The sequence below is a fragment of the Falco naumanni genome, chromosome 1 (genome assembly GCF_017639655.2).
Source record: "Falco naumanni isolate bFalNau1 chromosome 1, bFalNau1.pat, whole genome shotgun sequence".
NCBI classification, from domain to species: domain Eukaryota; kingdom Metazoa; phylum Chordata; class Aves; order Falconiformes; family Falconidae; genus Falco; species Falco naumanni.
The window spans coordinates 37525321-37545340 of record NC_054054.1 but is presented as its reverse complement, the minus strand read 5'-3'; the positions used below and the strand labels follow the sequence as shown (position 1 = coordinate 37545340).

Genomic DNA, 20020 nt, shown 5'->3' with positions numbered 1-20020 from the left:
AAGGACTGCAGGCACTGTGGCTGGGGTAGGAGTGGAGCCAGTTAGCAGTCGAGACTCCATCTTCCTGCCACAAGGACACATGCCTTCTGCTACTGCCTCACCGCTGGGGTTTTAGTCCTTTCTGTTCTGTAGAAGGTCAGATAACTCAAGGTGTACACACAGCTAGAAATAGGACAGTTAGGCAGAAGATTCCAGTGTCATAGACTACAATCATGGCTGCAGGGCAGCACGATAAGAGGCATTATGGGTTGTGTATTTATGGTTTTTTGGGTTTTTTGTGGTGGTGTTTTTTTTTTTTTTTAAGATTCCTCATCTGAACTACAGTTGGCTTCAGGGATCAAGAAGAAAGACTTGAGGACGGGGACATAATGTGAAATAGTTTACAGACTATGTTTTGTGCCATCAATACCACTCTGCATCTCAGCTTGCAACTAGAAAATCCCTTCTAGTGAACGCAATATGAATACAAGCCAAATGCTCAACTCATTTCAATAAATTATTACATACAGACCAATACATCGTCTTGAAGTCACCCTGTCCTTGATGTTGTTATAGCGTACATTAAACGGGGATTTGGAATTGCTAAAGAAATACTTTTATCTGAGAACTTATTTGCTGTGTCGATTTTAATCTAGCTCTTGAGGGATTTCAAGGATATCTGGTATTGCTTGTCAGGCTTGAAGATTATTCTTGAAAAGCTGTGCACAATCTGTGCACATTTTTCAAATCATTAATTGATAAAAAGCTTTATGTCTGTAAAGCTTGAAGTCTGCAGATTATGTCAATTTTTCTTACCAGATGCAAGCCAGCACACTGCATAAGAAATGAAGAATGTCACTAATGATATGATTTCAATTTGGAAAGAATGAAACATCCCCCAAACCCTTAACTTCAGTAAGACTCTATCACCTTGAGAAAATTCAAACCCACAGAGCACAGAGTATACCAGTGGTGTATTTTCTTCTTTCCATAAGATTAATCTATATTCTTTTAAATCTAAAGGTTTTGGGTCCTCCCTTCCCCCCCTAAAGGTGGGCAAGGTATGATTTGAAAAAGCAAACCTGAAAGAAAAATAACACTGACTCCTTCTTTCCTAAAGTCTTTAGAGTGTATTTGCTAAATGTCATGGACAATGTAGCTGATGAGGATAATCTCTCTGAATAGATTATTCAGCAGTGAAAACGGGAATGGAAGACAAGCCTAGAGAATAGCCTCAAAATTTACTGCAGGAAGTTTAAGAAAAAGAAAAAAAAGAAAGGGGAAGGAGAAGAGAAGCAGCATAGGACAAAACCAGCACTGTTTCGAACAATGATCATAATTTCTTATCAGATGAAGCAAGAGATGTTTATCAAGTAAATAAGGTTATTAAAAAAATATATTAACAGCATTTATGATTATTTATTTTACTCTCATCACAGGTTCCCAGAATACAGCTAAAATAGAGTAAGTTTTGGTCTGCCTTTAAGAGTTGGATATGTTTAAAAAAATTAACACCTTTCAGTGGGCAAAACTTTAATAACAACACCATAAAACAAGTATACAAAAATCATGTACATATTTTGACAGTTCTAAATAATATATATATATATATACTTGATTTTACTTTGTGGAAAAAAAACTTTTGGCAGTTTTTGATTGTGATTAGCTGTATTTGAAAAAAAAAAAACAAAACAAAACAACTTTTTCTCAAATAGGGCAGTTGAAAGTTTGACAGTTTATCAGATTCGTAACAAGAGACTTACTGTAGGGTAAGCTAATAAAGCTGTTCCAGAGATGATGACTGGAAAACAACAGCATGCTGAACATCTGCCCCTGTATAGTACTGGAAATACTTTGAATATTTTGACAGCAAAACCAAGGAAATGCGGGTCAGGAGAAACCTGTTTTTCCTTTTGGGGTGGTGGAAATCAAGCTACAAAATTTTGGGCATCTGATATTTAATGAACACATACGCAAGTACACACAAGAGAAGTGTATAGGTATCTCAGTTTTAAAAGGCATGGTTTTCCTCTTTTTCATACATTCAACATTCTTTCTTCAAGTCTTGCTTCTCCTGCCTCATGTTACATTTTCCACTACAATTTGTTATGCAGCTGTGCAGACTTCAAACACCGACACATAGTACAGCATTAAGGAATTTCCTGAGTCAGGTTTATTCATCGTTATCTGTAAAAAGCAGGAGAGGGGGAAGACAGGGTGAAAAGGAGCCACACACACACACACACTCGCTCTCAACTGGAGTTACAAAATTGGGAACCACAATTTAGTAAGGAATAATACAAGAATTCACTAAGTTAGTCACCAAAGCTGTCTTGAAAGCACTATGTGTACAGATATTGAACAACATGTCATCTTTCTTGGATTAGTGAATTTAAGATAGTTTCATCTCAAGTGGTCTGCTTCAGTTAGAGCAGTCCTATTTGTAAAGAGCAATATATTGTTTTCTAACTTTTCTTATTTGAAGAGTATAGAACTTGTGAGGCAGAAGCTCCTGAACATGCTTCTGACTGTCACTTGTCCTCTTCTCACCTTTATTAGCATAGGATTTTTTCTTTAAACGTCTGAAATTTAAAGAACTACTTTAAATGTCATTCTTTATGTACTTTGGTATTAAAGTACTGTATGTACTTTAAATGTCTGACATGTAAAGAACTACTTTTTCTTTACATTTTCGTATGCTACCACAGATTTGTAAAATACAGAATTAGAACTGAAGCTATTAAAAATAGTCACTTGTTAATTGGCATTTCATAAGATGAAAGGCAGCTCATTTTAATAGGATTCATTCAGACAACAGCTTACAATCTGTATGCCAACATTTCAGCAAACTGTCATTTAAGCCTTTTAGTATTAGTTTTAAAATATCCTTAAGGCAAAGTGGCAAGGAAAAGCAACCGGTAACACTATAGTTACCATTTTCTTTTTCCATACTGCCAGTGCTTTGGACGCTTGATAAAAAAACGACTACGATGTATCTTTCCAATTCTGTCGTTAAATCAATAAATTGTGGTTGAAAAAATATGTTTCAGACACTTTTCTGTCATATAACACAGGATGAAAACAACATGGTACTGGCTATTCTTACTGAGTGGTTCTGTACCGGTAGCAAAAAAAAAAAGGGGAAAATCTAAACTGTATTAAAAGTTTTTTTTTTTAAATTATTGTTTGTAAAAATATTTTCCCCCCAAGCATTTACATATAAAAAACATAGAAAGCTGTAATCTTATTTGACCCTTCATTCACTGCTATTGCAACACACTCGTAAAAGCATTTAAAAGATGCAGAAAGTAGACGTTGGTTAACATGAAGTATTTTTTCAAAATTAAAATTCATTGCATACATTTCTAAAGCCAATATATAATGCTTCTGATTTATATTAACATAATTGAGATTTTAATGTCTTTATTTTTCTCTCCAGTAAAGACATCCACCATTAGAAATCTAAAATTTCATCACTGCAGTTAAGGTTTTGACATGAGAGAAAAAACCACCAAACCATTTCTCATTGATAGCGGTCTATGTGGTATTTCACAGAGTAACTCTGCAAGATGTAGGAGCTATCCCTCTGCCTAGCAACCTCTGCTAAGCTAGGCAGAGCTCGAAAGCAAGATAAATTCTCTGCAAGTATTACTGAGCCACCTGAAAACTAAGATGGATGGTACCTCCACATCAAGTTCTTCTGAAACATGACAATCACAGGATAAAGAGCCACGTGACATTTTCTTTTCAGGAAAGCAGTGATATTGCAACCCATTACAAATACAGAGTTTTAGAAAGAACAGTATTATTTTAGCGAAAAAAATCATTAATTTTGAAGATGAAATTGTTTTTAATTCTGAAAGTTTTATTCTAGACTTCCATCTTTGCAAACTGTGTAACTGCTTTACAGAGATTAAACAGTCATACTGCACCTTTCACAAGGTTTGTATTGTAATAAGTATTGTTACAGTTGACTGTATATGTACATACCGTTCAATCAGAGTGGTCAGCATGCTTAATCAAAGCGTGCCATGTTTTGTCGCTGGAATAAGAATTTTTTTAATCAATTTAGCCAATCCATGTAACAAACCACAAATATTTTTTAGAAGTATATTAGAACCTTTTGTATATGATCCAGAAAGAACATAAGACAAGCCATAACTGCCAGGACACAGTGATATTACCTTCTTGGTACACTCCATCTGCCATTACTAGGTGAAGTATTTTGGCGTACAGGTGTTTGTGTTCGTTTCCAAGAATAGTCTGAACTATGGTTGAACAAATATCAATATTTTCATCTTCATCTTCATGTATAGCCTAGGAGAAAGGACAACTCATGTTGCCAAAATTAAAACAGACAGAGATTTAAATAGTTCAAATTTATTAAATGCAATTCATGGTTAAACCCAAAGTTTTCCTTTTGGTTCCAATGGCATGGCATTTTCTCTCTTAATATTTTAGTATGTTGAAACAGAATAAAAGCCTGAAGAAATTAGCATCGATTTCATTCACACAATGCAGTTAATTACTGGCACAGTAAACGGCCCTAGGTACTCGTTTCTTAAAATATTTTCCACTTAAGGTTATTCTACAAACCTTTATTTTCTCGTAAACTTCAATGAATTTGTCAAAACCTATTTCCTGCTCCAGGTTATATCTCAGCTCTTCCAAATGGCTGAAGATACTATCACATTCTTCACATTCACTGGCAATCTCTCCATCACTATTATCTATAAAGAAAGAAAACAACAGTAAAACCACATCACTTTTCCTACACTCTTCATGTTGTTTCTACATCCCTAAACTTGATATCCACACAGACCTCTAAATGTAAAGAAAGCAGGTAAGCTCAGGAGCACCAGATGATGTTGGCAGATGTTCTGAACAACCTGCGAGGAACATCCCTTTTATTGACAGCAAAGAAATTCAGAATCCCAAATGGGAAGCATCGAGCTCTCTCCTCTAAACCCCCACTCTGATAGTTAGCCATAAGGGTATTCACACTGGAGGAAAACAAGGTACAGTCTTAAAGCAGATTTCCATTTAGCAAAGCTATGTTAGCAGGTCAAGTTCCATATAACCATTCCACATATTTCTGAGGTGGAACTGATGCAGGGTTCAGTGGCTGTCCTATGTGCTAGGGAAAAGAGCTCCTTAATGAAGCAGCTGTCTTGTAGCAGAAAATAAGGATGTGTATATTAAGAATGAGTTATTTAATTTTTTCACTGAGACGCATCTTGTTGCATGGAGCAAGTCTAAAAAACAGTACTAATTTCACTACAAAGTTCCTCATTTTTTAAGAATGTATCTCTTGTGTGGCAAATTCAATATGCCAATAAAATATATAAGCGAAATCAAGACGATTTTGCTTATAGGCTACAGGAATCTTAAAAATAGGTTGGGAACAGTCAAACATCAGGTAAGCCTAACAGAAAAAGGATCTAGCTAAAAATACAAGATGGAATCCCTGTGTAAAATCCTATTATAAAATGCAAACTGCTTTTGCCCAAGACAAAAACTTCCTTAAATATTTGAATTATAAAAGGACTTATCTACCCAGGGAAAAATATACAACTTTCTAGATTTCAGAACTTATATAAAATCTTTACACCAATACACAGTATTGCCTGGTAGGTCACAGACTTTGTGTGAGTTAGTATTAAAAATCTTATTACTTTTGATTCCTGTATAATCCTGATCAAATCATACCTCTGACTCTAGTATCATAGTCACATGAACAAGAAATCATCACTGAAATAAAAACAAAAGTTGCATATAGGTTAAAAACTTATTAGATGCCTTCTCATCCTGTATTGAACTTCGGGATCTTGAACAGATTTGGTTCAAAGTTCTGTCTGTTCCCCTGAGTTTTGAAGGCCTTCCTCCTGCCCCCACAATGAAACCTGCAATTCCTATGAAGTATCATAAATCTAGAAGGTGGGACGCTGACACCAAATACCGTAAACGCTTGCAACAACAGCAGAATCACATAAACAGATAGTATTGTATGTTACCAGTGTATAATATCAGCACTGTCGAAAAAAGAAAGATGGTATTACCTAAGTTTATTTTATGTTAAAATACTTATGGGAGTGTATTATACAGATAATATCTTGAAGGTATATTTACAAATTTTCTATTTTTTTAAAATATCTTCAATAAACTGAAATTACACAAAAGCTATGGTTTAGATTAGTTGATTTTCTACATCTTTTTATACGTATACTTCTAAATGCGCTTTATTTTACAGCGGTAGTGAAATATTTTTATTTCAACCAGAATTTAAAAAACAGAACTGAGACTTCAGGACAGCATTGTGTATAGCTAATGCAAAACGCTAAAAGCAGTAATACATTTTTCTGTCTCATTTTTAGTTTGACTGCATTAATAGTTATTTCGGTCTAAGTACAAGGTTAATAATTCCATGTTCCTTTTGATTGCCTGTTAAATTAATTAATTGCAATGTAAGCTGAATCCCTGATACTCCAGTCATGTCAATTGCTATTTCTTTTTCACTCTTAAGACTGCAGTCATGAATTATTCAAAACATATGATGTGCAGAGTCTTTGATCATCCTTGAAGACAAATTTTAGATGACTAGAAAAAGTGATTCAAAATCACTGCCTAACAAATAGCGAACATTTGCAACATTGAATGTTGCTTAGATGTTGACCTTAACATTCAGAAAATCTAAATGTTATCTAATCTTGTAAAAGTTCTGCATAAAACCTACTAATTAGAGCTTTATTTCATTACAAGTATACCATAGAAACATTACTCTGTGTTTGAATTGTTAACATCAATAAGTAACTTATAAAACAGGTATAACAGAAATTATACCTGACTGCCATTCTTCGTTAAGTGCACTTTCACTGCTGGGGTTATTTTCATCTCCTTCATCCAGCTCTGTACCATTTGTTATGCATTCAGTGACGCTAGCCTTTAAAGTAGACTCCTCCTCTTCGCTGAACTCCTCACTAGGCTGCTCCCTAAGCAGTTGTTCCATTGAGGCCCGGAGTTCCTGCAAATCTGTATCTGCCTCCCCAAACATACTAAAGGAAAGTGATAGAAAGTTAATTTAATTAATACTTTACAAGACAAACTCTGTAGGAAATGCTCATTTCTTTTGTTAAGCCAACAAACTGGAAAGCCAATGTAGCTGGAGAAGGAAAAAAAAAATACTATAAAAAAATAAAAAGACAAATATTTGTGTCCTCAGTCCAACATGATTATAGCATTGACACCATTACATCATGCAAGACACAGGGAATAGAGATTAGCTAAACAAATACCAGATAATTTTGTAAAAAGATGATGACAGGTCCTCAATTCAACTTTATTAGTAAGGTTATTTCAAAATCTTTGCATTGATGCACTATTATAGAACCCTGGCAAGTATAACAATCCAGATAAAAATGTGTCTGGAGCAAAAAGATCTAGATCTCATCGGAATAGATACACCAGATGGTTTTATCTCTGCAGACTACCCAAGCTGCAGGGAATAATCAAGCACCAAGGTCAGATTTTGAAGCCCCTGAAAGAATTTGGGGGACTTGAAGGACATCCCAATACAACGACAGAGAAGATAGATGAGTGAGGTTCCCAGAACGTACAAAGAAAGGAAATATTCAAGAAATCTTTATTTCTAGAAGAGCAGTAGCCATCAACTTTGATCTGCTTCCATGGAATGCAAGGTGCAAAAGTCAGGCAGAGTAGCATCTTGGATGGAATTTGGAAATTTGGACAGCTTATTGTAAGCAGTACATTCCATTAACTTCTCAGTTCTCTGGAACAAGACTCAAAGTAAATGGTGATTCAATACAGGATATTTAAAATTTAGGTAAAAACCCCATGCTGGTGTACTGTAACTGTTAGTATCTAACCAAAAATATTCTTGATCTAAGACACCTGTTTAAATACTTGATAAACTTGATACACTCACATATCCTCAGAATCGGAGGGTCCTTCTTTGGCTTGCTCATCTTCTGTATCATCTATTTCAAGATTATGTTGATGCTGCACATCTGCTACACTGGGAACATCAACTAAAGTTCTGTACAGTTTGTAAAGATCTGGGAGTGAACACGTTCTCAGCATCTGCAAAGGTAATGGAAAGCCTGTTTGGTAACAATACTAAAGACAGGCTGTGGTTACAAAATACTTTAAAAATGAGGTATTTTTTTTGTCCTTTTTCATTTGAAAGTTAATTTCAAAATAACTGTGTGTCCAGCACAGGTACTCCCATCGAAAATTTGACATCTTGAATTTTGCCTCTCAGCTAAAAGGAAAGCATTCCTTCTGCTTTCACAGGTTACAGCAATTGAAAAGCTTTAAGAACATCAACTGACGTACAGAAACTGGTTTTGTGCAGATATGTTCATTACTTTGATAGCTATCTAAAAAATAAAGGAACATTGCAGCAGATAATATATGTATACACACAATTGTTTACAACATATGTATATTAATCACAGCGTAGGACTATTTCAAGTAACTGACAAAAGAGTATTTTTTCAAAAATTACACTTTATTAGTTCTCTAGGCTGGTCACTGAAAACAGTAGCTTTTGTTTACAACACATTTCAAGGCAATTCCATAGTATTAGAACGAACTTCATTACAAGTGTTAGAAAGAAGTTCAAGTTACAACAGTAATTTATTGCAATGGAAATAAAGCAACATGGAAACAAAGTAACTGTTTGCTCAGTGAGCTATCAGCTCTCTCTTTTAAAAAGTCCAAGAACTCTCCAACATTACTGAATATTCACCATAGTATTAATAAAACAAGAAACAAGACCTGATCCGCACTAAGTTTTACCAGTAAGCCCCACCTTCCTCCAAGCACAGCTCTGAATACATTCATGTTCAGTGTTTGTCCCTAATGAAAATCCCTACATTTCAATGAAAAAAACCCTGCTGCAATTTACACAAGCACAGTGTATTCATATACATGCTCAAATACCAAATCTCTTGTTGGCACACAGACAGAATATTACAGCCATCAAAGATGTAGCCACCTTTCTGACCACTGCTACCACAGAAGACGGACTCTACCCCATCATTTGAAAGCTTGCAGTTATTTTGGAAAATGCTTCTTTTCCTATTATCCTACTTCTAGTAGCATACAGACCTGCCTACAGATAGGACACTAACTCTGTCTGCCCTGCTCCCTGCTAAAGGTTTCCTTAGTTTCTGGGCAAGAGCTGCCACAGAGGTGTATTTGGGACACTCCAGAAAGTTACATCTGCAGATACTGCAAAGACGTACTGAACATCCTCTTGCTGCAACCAAATGAGGAAAGGGAATTTGTTGCTCTCTCTTGTCTAGTTTATGGCAGCAGTAACAACACATCTGTTGCTTTTCTCCAAGCTCTCTGCTATTACGTAGAGCTCATCTGGTACTGCATTAACAATTCTGTGACATTATGGCTAAAACACATGCCAAAGATACAGTACCAAGTGACACACTGAAGCAGTTCATACCGATACACTGAAGAACTCCATTATAGACCATATCCATTACTTTCTAAATCCGATAAGGGTACAAAGGATGTTCATCTTCCTCCTACTCTCAACACAGCTTTTTGTGATCATTGTCCAACTGCCAGATAAACAGCTTCATAAACTGGGGAAGTTAATGACAGACTAACTCTTGATGAATCAAAAGTAGAGTCATAAATCCATTTATGTGAATATATGGATCTGGGAAAATAGATACAAGCTTGTCAGGAAGCTTTATATAAACAGCACTATCCCTGATATTATGCTTCACAGCAATGCATCAACCAATAGATACTATTCAATATGCAATTAATCATCAACAGTGCAACTTCCTTCAGGCCGGGAGTCAAAAGAAGAAATATTCTTCCTTACCTGGCATTCCACCACCTAGGAAATCCTTTACTACATATTGAGAAAATGGAATGCAGGTGTGCAAGTTTCAAGAGAAGCCTTGCCACCATTGTTTCTCCAAAAATCAGCTGCTGTTTTACACACTTTCTACTTTAGAACCTAGGCAAGTAATGCACGTAATTTAAGAATTTCATTTAATCTACTAGTTCCACAATTATTATTAAAATATTTTAAATTCATATCAAAACCGAATTCCACCATTCTATGCTTATTTCACAGACTGTGAGCTGCCACTCAACCCTACGTAGCTGGTCAAGGAAACACCTTCAAGAAAGCAGTTGGTTCCATTCACTCTTCTTCAGGCTTCCTGCTTCACAGCCAGAACCTGTGCTAGGTGGTTAAATCCTACAGGAAAAAACCCAATCATTTGGTTGCCAGAAATTACAAGATACCTTTGCTGATCTGTTCAGTGTTTATGTTTATCATGCCAAGGCAGCGATAAGTCTGAAAAACTGCACAAAAGGGAGAAAGCAGATAGGGGAAGTTAGGAATTTCCTCATCAGCTCCCTCAGTTATGTCTCAGAGAAGTGGTAGCATTCCTCCACAAACACCCGGACACAGAATGCTGAACAGTGAAACCAGAGACTCACTGCTGCATGAGTCCTGCTGATAAAACGGACATGCTGCAGTCATCCTGCAGGGCAGACATGGCTAGACAAATACAAACAGCTGCTGAAACAGTTATGCCATCTGTTCTGGCCTCATTCAGCCTCAATAAGAATAATAATAGCGCTACAGAAAAAAAAGTATTCCTTTTTATTTTTTTAAACTTGCCTTTGGGTCGTTTGCATCAAAAAGCCCTGTAGAAAGTCCAATCAACAATGAACTTTTGCCTTTACTTTTTGCTGGCGATATGGAACGTGAACAAGGTACAAAAGGCTCTTCCTGTGAAGACTGAGCTGACAGAGCTGGTGAGGCTGCTGGTACAGCTGTGGGCTGTATTACCCTCTGGAATAAGGGTTCAGGTTGCGGAGAGTCACTGGAACAAGTTTCTGATGCAGTAAAAGAAAGTCTGTTACAAATCCACATAGAGTGAAAACTCCAAGCTCTTAAGCAAAACGTAACTACAGTGAACTAAACTAATTTCTGTTGTACAATTAAAGTGGAAAATAGATAGCATTGTAAAAAGTATTAAAATCTCTTTGGATGATTTTAGTAAATACATTATAATATGAAATTCTCCCGTTTTAACTTTTTGAGAATATACACCTCCCAGCTATAGCCTATTCTGTTCTCATGCCTTCTAGCTTCTCATTATCCAGTCCAGGCCTGAAATTATGGTGTCATCCATTTTCATCTGTTGCTTCTTGCCTTATACTACATTTCTTCAAAGCTACCTCAACATAAGTTGCCCAAACACAGGGAAAAAAACCCCCAGTTTGCTTAAGTCACCCATAAATAGATGCAACAGTATCACCAATGATACTTGACAGTACTGCTAATGTATTTTCTATTCTACTGTAAAATATGCAGACCTTCTGAAGTTACTTCAAAGACCTCCAAGAGCAAGCAATTCTTCTATGCCAGGGGTCCTCAAACTGTTTAACCAGGGGGCCGGCACGCGGATGCAGCGGCAGGCAGTCATCTGCGGCTGCTTGGTTCCCCCCCAACCCCCGGCGGGGGGGGTGTCTGTAAATACCGGGGGCCGGATTGAGGACCCTGGGGGCCGTATCCTGCCCGCTGGCCGCAGTTTGAGGACCCCTGCTCTATGCAATAAAAGATTATCATTAGCAGCTGCTTAAAATATTTTTTATCCAAGCGGCAGCTTAATATTGATTTGAGATGTCTATAAACAAAGTAACACTTATTATTAAAATGTTATGAAATCTGATTATGTACTTAAATAGTCATTTCAAAAGGCTGTAACATTCAGAACCTTGACATTCACTTTGAAGTACCAGTATGGGCCACTGCCCTGTTCATCTACACAGTGTTGCATGTTACATTTTCTTCCACGTGGAAACAATAACACCCATAATTTGTCTTCCGAATCCATCAGAAATTGGCTTTTTAGAAATATGAACTAAAAAAAGAAAACAGAAAACCTACTCTTCCAGGGTTAGTGAAGAAGTGAGAAGGGATGGCTCAAGTACTCCATACTGTCAGCTACAATAAACAAAGCAAGAGACATCGACTGACCTTCTAGAACTTCCTTTTGTGGTTCCACCTTGTCAGGCACTAGTTTCTCAGAAGCTGCCTCATTTCTCCTGTCATGTTGTGCCCTATTATAAAATGCCACATCCAGGGGAAACACCATGTAAAACCAGTCATTACTCTATGGCAAAAGTCATCAAGTACAGTCAAACAATGAAGCTTTAACTAAGCTTAACATTTTAACCGATGTATCTGAATCCTACTCAGTTAAAGCTAGTTGTTTAAACTGGAAAGAAAAAGATCGGAAGAGAGTACTTACTTATCCTCTTTCTCTTTTACCCACACTTCATTAACAGTGATGGGAAATTCCTTACTCTCCTTACTGTGGTGCTTTTTATCTTCTGTTTCTTCCAAGATCTCTGCTTCCAAATCATCAGGCTCTAAAATTAATAAAGTTGTACATCTCATTAAAAATAAATCCCAAACAAACAAAAAGACAGGAGAGACTACACATTTTAAGATTATATTTAAATCCTTTTGCTTTATTAATTTTCTGCATTTTGCAGAAACAACTGAAGTTTTGTAACCCCAGAGCTAAAAGTTTGTTTCTGATAGAAGAAAAGTATCTTAAAGCTCCAAAAAACTATGTCTTCTAATAACATTCCCTCAGATGTCAGCAGGGTGCTCTTATCATATAGGGGAAAAGATTCCAGCACAATTGATGGGGAGAAACAGAAAAATACCCTAACAAAACCAAAAAATTTGAAGCACTTTAGAATTCTACTTGTATTCTAGAAAGTTTTCTATAAGCACACAAAAAAGGTTTCTGGGAATTTACAAAACACATTAGTGAATCAAATTACAACACAGGCATAGAAAGCCCTTGGTCCCACCTGAAAGGTGTTAAGAAACTGCACATTACGTATGGAAAGATATAAAAGTATACAGGATCATTACTTCCCCTCATCAAATTGGAAAACAGATTGCAATTAGAATTACTAATGAAATGACTTACCATCCAGCATAATAGGTTTGCTCTGCAGCTGGGTTGCTCTTTGAGATTCCTCTGGTACAGTCATGTCAGACTCTGTGACACCAACTGGGACTGAAGACTGAGCTCCAACAGCAGGAAGAGCTTTCTCTTCCTTCTCCTCTGATGAGGATTGCTGATCTCCTTCAACAAGTTCTGTAGTACCTAACAGAAAATTATTCTATTATTTAAACAGTGCTTTAACACAGTTTCATAGTAAACTACAACGTGGCTACAAGGAAAGCTGAGAATTTTTGTTTCTTTAAAGGAAAACAGAATAGAAAAGTTGGCATGCTTTTATTATAACTATGATGAAGAGGAAAGCTAGAAATACTAAAATTTGAATTTTACTTGCTACATTCTCATTAGTATAAGTTTATACTTGGAATAAACACAAATCCCTTTCTTCTTGGAAAGGACAAAAAGCAGGAGTTGACCAGAAAAAAAATCCACCAATATGGTTAAGTCATATGCTAACAAGAAGGTTACAGGACCTATCTAATCCAATATTCAGTTGATGACATCCTTTTAAAAGACAGACTTGTTTCTATCAACAAGCAAAGTCTAAGACTTTTCAACAAAACGAAGATCCTTTCATTTCAGCACATCCTTCTTAATTTCTTACCACTTTACTGAGTTTGAAATATTTTGGTGTCTTCCAGTATCAGCTTGTGCTGACATTTAGAACATTTAGAACTGAGGCAACACCCAGAAATGGAAAGGAAGAGTGAGGATAGAATATGCTTCTGACTTCAGAATTGTTCTCAGTAGACAAATCTGGCACTTGGTACACTCACAGTGCAGATAACTACCAGCTGTGCTTACCATTTATTACATCTAGTTCCTCAAGTAAGTCTGTTTGCAGCTGCAACTCTGCTTCTCCTAGGATCTTCAGGACTGAGTCAGTAGGGCTTTTGCCCCAGACTTTCCTGTGGGGTTCCCCAATATCTAACCTAATTACTTCCCCCAGAGTTTGACCTGTTAGGACACAAACACAAATACAGAAACTTTTATTCACTTTCTATATAATAAGAAAACAAACAACCTCCTCAAAACTAAATACTACAAAGCCAGAACTCATTTCACCTCACCCCAAGTCAGACAGCCTAAGGACTGCACACAGTCTAGTTTTTCTTCTGCCAATTCCATTTGATACCAGAAGTGATTCAATGCCAGTTAACAGCTGCAACTTAACAGCAGCAGATCCCTTCAGCAATTCAGGCACTCCAAAAGAAAACAGTATGACAGATGTTTAAAACTGGCGTGAGGTGGTCTTAACTTTACCTGAAATGGGAAACTAGAAAAATCTCATTGCTGCTATCCTTTGACATTTCTTTCTGTTATTTCTCCCTCCAAGGAAAACAGAGGACATAAACCAATAAAGAATAATATCAGAATTCCAGAAGACTGGAGGTTAACCAATGTAATGCTCATCTACAGGAAGAGCAGGAAGGAGGATCCAGGGAACTACAGGCCTCTCAGCCTGACCTTGGTGCCAGGGAAGGTCATGGAGCAGATTGTCCTGAGTACCACCATGCACATGCAGCACGTGCAGCACAGCCGGGGGATCAAGCCCAGCCAACAAGGGTTTATGAAAGGCAGGTCCTGCTTGACAAACTCAATCTCCTTCTAGGACAAGGTGGCCTGCTTAGTGGATTAGGGAAAGGCTGTGGATGTTGTCCACCTGGACTTCAGTAAAGCCTTTGACACCGTTTCCCACAGCATTCTCCTGCAGGAGCTGGCTGGTCACGGCTGGGGCAGGTGCTCTCTGTGCTGGGTTAAAAGCTGGCCGGGCAGCCGGGCCCAAGGAGCGGTGGGGAGTGGAGCTACACCCAGCTGGCAGCTGGTCACACGTGGCGTTCCCCAGGGCTCGGTGTTGGGGCCAGCCCTGTTCAGTGTCTTTATGGAGGATCTGGACAAGGGGATCAAGTGCACCCTCAGCAAGTTTGCAGGTGACGCCAAGCTGGGCAGGAGTGTTGATCTGCCTGAGGGCAGGAAAGCTCTACTGAAGGATCTGGAAAGGCTGGACCGATGGGCTGAGGCCAACTGGATGAGGCTGAACAAGGCTGAGTGCCGGGTCCCGCACCTGGGTCACACCAGCCCCAGGCAGCGCTGCAGGCTGGGGCAGAGCGGCTGGGAAGGGCCTGGTGGGAAAGGGCCTGGTGGTGCTGGGTGACGGCCGGCTGGGCAGGAGCCAGCTCTGTGCCCAGGGGGCCGAGGAGGCCAACAGCATCCTGGCCTGTGTCAGAAACAGCGTGGCCAGCGGGAGGGGGAGTGATCGTCCCCCTGTACTGGGCACTGCTGAGGCCGCACCTCGAATCCTGTGCTCAGTTTTGGGCCCCTCACTGCAAGAGGGACTTTGAGGTGCTGGAGCTTGTCCAGAGATGGGCAACGGGGCTGGTGAAGGGTCTGGAGCACAAGTCCTATGAGGAGCAGCTGAGGGAACTGGGGCTGTTTATCCTGGAGAGGAGAAGGCTCAGGGGGGACCTTATTACTCTCTACAACTTCCTGAAAGGAGGTTCTAGCGAGGTGGGGGTCGGTCTCTTCTCCCAGGTAACAAGCGACAGGACAAGAGGAAATGTCTTCAAGTTGTGCCAGGAGAGGTTTAGATTGGGTATTAGGAAGAATTTCTTCACTGAAAAGGTGGTCAAGCATTGGAACAGGCTGCCCAGGGAGGTGGTGGAATGCGTAGATTTGGTGCTTAGGGACATGGCTTAGTGATGGACTTGGCAGTCCTGGGTTAACAGCTGGACTTGATGATGATCTCAAAAAAACCCTTTTCCAACCTAAATGATTCTATGATTCTAATGGAACAAAAGATGATGCTTCTAGCATCCTAGCCATGTAAAACTACTATGCTATAAAGTAAACCTGTCATACTCTCAATGATTATTTATTTCTGCAATCTGAGACAGACCCTTAGTAAGGCATACTGAAAACAGGAAAAGGTCTTCCACTCAAAACCCGAGAAGGCAGACAGAAAATTTGAGAAGACAGGTTTGATTTAAAAAAAGAAAAAAAGCTGAGGAGTGCAGTAAAAGTAACAGACATAAATTGAGAAAACCCTGTTTTTATTGTTCTACTGATAATGTAAAGGACTTTGAAGTTAAATAAGAAACTTTGATATATCTTAAGTGTTTTTTACTACTGTGTAAATTAATGCCTACTTAAAAGACACTTACTAAGAAAGCTCAAAGAATGTAACTATGCATTTAATTAGGTAACTATTTGTTGAAATTGGGAAATTATTTGTTGAATCCCCTGCAAGCCATTTAATTACTCAGCCTGTGCCTTACTCCTTATCCAAGGGAATACATAACCGCCTCTTTTTTAGAAGCGGATGACATGCAACTGGTAACAAGATTATAATAAGAGTACTTGCTTTATAAAAACAGACACCACACACGGTAAACTGATTTACTGTTATCATGGTAACAAAAAAAGTACTTACGATCTGTTCCAGAGAGAGAGTCTTCCATTGATAACTGACCTAGAGGAACTACCAACTCAGATGCCCCAGATTCCCATTTTTTGCGATCTCCTAGAAGTGGATGGTCACCTTCTTGTTGCTCCTTACCATCTTCAGACACAGCTGATTCAGAGACAGTTTTACACTCCTTTTTTCCTTTCTCATCTTCTTGAGCTTTCAGATTTTGATTTAATCTTCTCAGTATTTCTCGTTTATTCTGAAACAAGGGCCACATATAGCACTTAAAATAGTACCTTTCTTAAAAGGAAACTAAATGAATAAAATTTAACATACTTGCATTGCACAATCTGGCTTTTTTATTTCCTCCTCAGCTTCTTGAATGGCAGTTACATTTTCATCCTTCAAGTCCCAGAGCATGAAATAGAACATGGAAGAATGTGTCAGAAAAAAATAATCCTGAGAATACTAACAGATGTAATCGTGAACCATCACCTCTAAATTCTTTCCATTGACAACTACAGATAGACTGAAACACAATCTATGATTCCTTTGGGTTTTTGGGGCTTCTCAAAGACAGAATTTCAAGGGCAGCTTCCATCTGAACTGTTCACTATCGGAAAGTGGCGAGCAAATGAATCACTCAGTTTAAGCAGACAAGTGAAAGTTCAGAGCACTAAACATGTAGACTTAAAGCTAGATATGACCTCTACAGCAAAATGCCACCAAATTCCAATGCTAGAAATGAGTAATTCTATAAGAAAACAAAAAAAGTGGCAAGGACAGAGGCAAGAATCACCTGTAAAGAAAAGCAGAAGGGAGAAGAGACAGCTTTAGTGATATGCAAAAAAATCAAACTAAAAATCAAAGGCAAAAATTTGAACTTAGAATCTTTTTGTACACAGCCTGTCTTCTCCACTTCCAACTGCTCTGTGTGCTACATTTTAGTCAGCTATAGTCACCATCTTGCATTGCTGTAAGACAAAATATCCATGTGGAAAAACTGTGCTAATGACTTAAGTCCATCAAAATGTGATTTGTTTATTTTTCCAGCTAGCAACCGACATCTTTCGGTATTTTATATTCTATATATGCCACTTAGCACTAAGTTTTCACTATATTCCCATAGTCATAGCCTTTAGGGTTGTATACAGTGTAAAATCCCACACTACCCTGAAATCTAGAGATAGCTTAGGTAAACCCACAAAAGTTAGCATTGAAATCAACACAGACTTTGTTAAAAACTCAAATTGTGCAACAATTCACTCATATGCTTGGTTTCCCACTTGTTACTTAAATCAAATGGTGGTAGTTGAGGTAAACCTGTAAGCATTTACAATACCAGGAATCAAGATCACAGAAAAGAGAAATTAGGAAGCCTCTAATACTGTTTTAGACAACAAGAAGAGACAACACTATCAGATTCAAGTCTCTTGAACTTTCTAACTGTCTGTTACATTCTGCACATAGCTTCAAACTCACTGAAAACAAGAACTAATAAAACAGTCCTATCATTTAAAATTTTTTTCCTTACTTCCACTAGGTTATAAACTCCTTAACTCCCCCTTCAAAAGACTGATGAAAATGCTGGTTAGTTGATGTCTTCTTCCACCAGTCATGACTGCCTTGATCAAAATTGAAATTGCAGCCTATACTGGGTCTGGCTGAGCCCCATAGCAGCCCTGGTAGTGTTGTGCTTGTATTAGCAGCTAGGGAGGCGGCGGTAACACACCGGTGTTTTGACCACTGTAAGCAGTGCTCACACAGCATCAAGGCTCTCCCTCCAACCCCACCCCCCACCAGTAGGCTGGGTGTGGGCAAGATCTTGAAAGGGGACATAGCCAGCACGGCTGACCCAAAGTGACCAATGGCATATTCCGTACCGTATGACATTGGCTGAGATATAAAAGCTAAGAGAAAGGAGGAGGAAAGGAGGGCATTTATTATTTACTACATTTGTCTTCTGGAGCAACCTCTATGCGTACTGAAGCCCTGCTTCCTGGGAAGTGGCTGGACATCGCCTACTGATAGGAAGTAGAGAATAACATCTTTTGTTTCCCTTTGCTTCTGCACACATGACCTTTGCTGTTGCTTTATTAAACTGCCTTTATCTTGACCCACACATGTTTTTTCTCCAATCTTATTTTCTCCCTGCCCTGTTCTGCCGAGAAGGGGAGTGATAGGGTGGCTTGGTGGGCACCTGGCATCCCACCAAGGTCAACCCACCATACAGCCCAGGGTTCATCATAAGCCATTTTGTTCAAAACTGACTGAATTGAACTTTCAGTGCACGGATGTATTTCAACAGCTTCCAAGTTTTGGGTTTTTTTTGACATTTTTTCCTTTTTTTTTTTTTTTTCTTTCCTGAATTAGAAGCAACAAGTATCCTTAATTATTTTTTTCTATCTAATACACACATTCTTCTAAAAAACCTTTTTCGAATCAGGTTGGGTTTGGGGTTTTTTCATGAATTTTACCCTCTTAGCAAAAGTACCTACCACACCCACTTCCTTCAAAGCAGAAGTCATGGAGATGACTGGTGTACTGGGCTTCACTGGAAGTTGTGGCTTAGGAAGAGCTGCTCCAAGCTCTTGTAGTCCATGCACAGGACTCTGTTCTATAGCTCCCACATGAAAAGGCACATTAGGATTCTTTACCCCTTTCGATATCAGCTGCATAGATATAGATTCAATTAAAAAAAAATTAAAACAACAAATTAACTTCAAGACTTTGCACATTAAACACAGTATTATTATATAGGTTCATGCAAACCTTTAAAAAAAAAAGACAATAATGCCACACACTTTCATACACAAGACAACTGACAACTGCATGTGAACTATTTCCAGTTTATCAGCTCCACAACATCCTGCTTTTTGGAGCGATATATTACTAGTTGGACTTGTCACTCCACAGCTCACAGAAGCAAAAGAAGATTAATTACACTTTAGTAAGTTAGAGATCATTAATAAAAGACTTGAGGTGATCTTAATGATTCTTAGGTCTGATGTTCTTCAATTCTTGAACCAAATTCTTCATTCAAGCATATCTAAGATTAGGCTTCTAATGAGGGAATTCTGACTAACAGATGCTCTCCTCAGTTTCAGAAGACAAATTGATTATCTAAGCTTGTTAATCACAGTACAGAATTTTAGTTAGACAAAGATATGGCACTACATACTTTGACTGCATGTAACAGATTTATTTTCTTACATGCTCTTCCCAGGCTCTTTTCTCTCTTTCATAAGCTTCCTTTCTCTTTCGCTCTAACTGTTCTTTCAGAACTGCAGCTCGAGCATTTGCTTGGGCCTACAGTAAACAAATAAGCAAAAAAGACAACTTAAAATGATAAAAAGCATTAGTATCCACATTCCATGGAATATTTTAAGAATATATATTCTTGGATTACTAAATCTTCCTCTCTATCACTTACTACTGTATAGACTGTGAAGGGAGGACTCCACTGAATCAAAATCACCACCAGAAGTATAACAACTGATCTTCTATGTTAAGAGTCATGGTGACTCCTCAAAATTAAGTTAGTTCTTGATTTGCATGGTTGTATTTTTAGCGTACATAG

At 38.1% G+C, this 20020-nt stretch overlaps 1 protein-coding gene across 7 annotated transcripts in view; it reads right to left on the bottom strand.

Annotated features, from left to right (window-relative positions):
• Positions 1-1492: 1492 nt before the first annotated feature.
• The window catches only part of NEK1 (NIMA related kinase 1), a 49685-nt gene continuing 31157 nt past the window's right edge, over positions 1493-20020 (bottom strand). For 4 of the 7 annotated variants that reach the window (XM_040589070.1, XM_040589123.1, XM_040589113.1 and 1 more), the window contains 14 exons: positions 19654-19749; positions 18939-19112; positions 16777-16842; positions 16465-16699; positions 13839-13991; positions 12999-13178; positions 12303-12423; positions 12029-12111; positions 10664-10881; positions 7922-8076; positions 6820-7031; positions 4576-4709; positions 4164-4296; positions 1494-2166 (listed from right to left, as the gene is read on the bottom strand). In XM_040589070.1, coding sequence (XP_040445004.1) covers positions 2153-2166; positions 4164-4296; positions 4576-4709; positions 6820-7031; positions 7922-8076; positions 10664-10881; positions 12029-12111; positions 12303-12423; positions 12999-13178; positions 13839-13991; positions 16465-16699; positions 16777-16842; positions 18939-19112; positions 19654-19749 — 1974 coding nt within the window. In that variant the 3' untranslated portion in view covers positions 1494-2152. Of the gene's footprint in view, positions 2167-4163; positions 4297-4575; positions 4710-6819; positions 7032-7921; positions 8077-10663; positions 10882-12028; positions 12112-12302; positions 12424-12998; positions 13179-13838; positions 13992-16464; positions 16700-16776; positions 16843-18938; positions 19113-19653; positions 19750-20020 lie in introns of all 7 variants that reach the window. The other 3 variants (XM_040589089.1, XM_040589105.1, XM_040589096.1) reach the window with 2 other exon arrangements.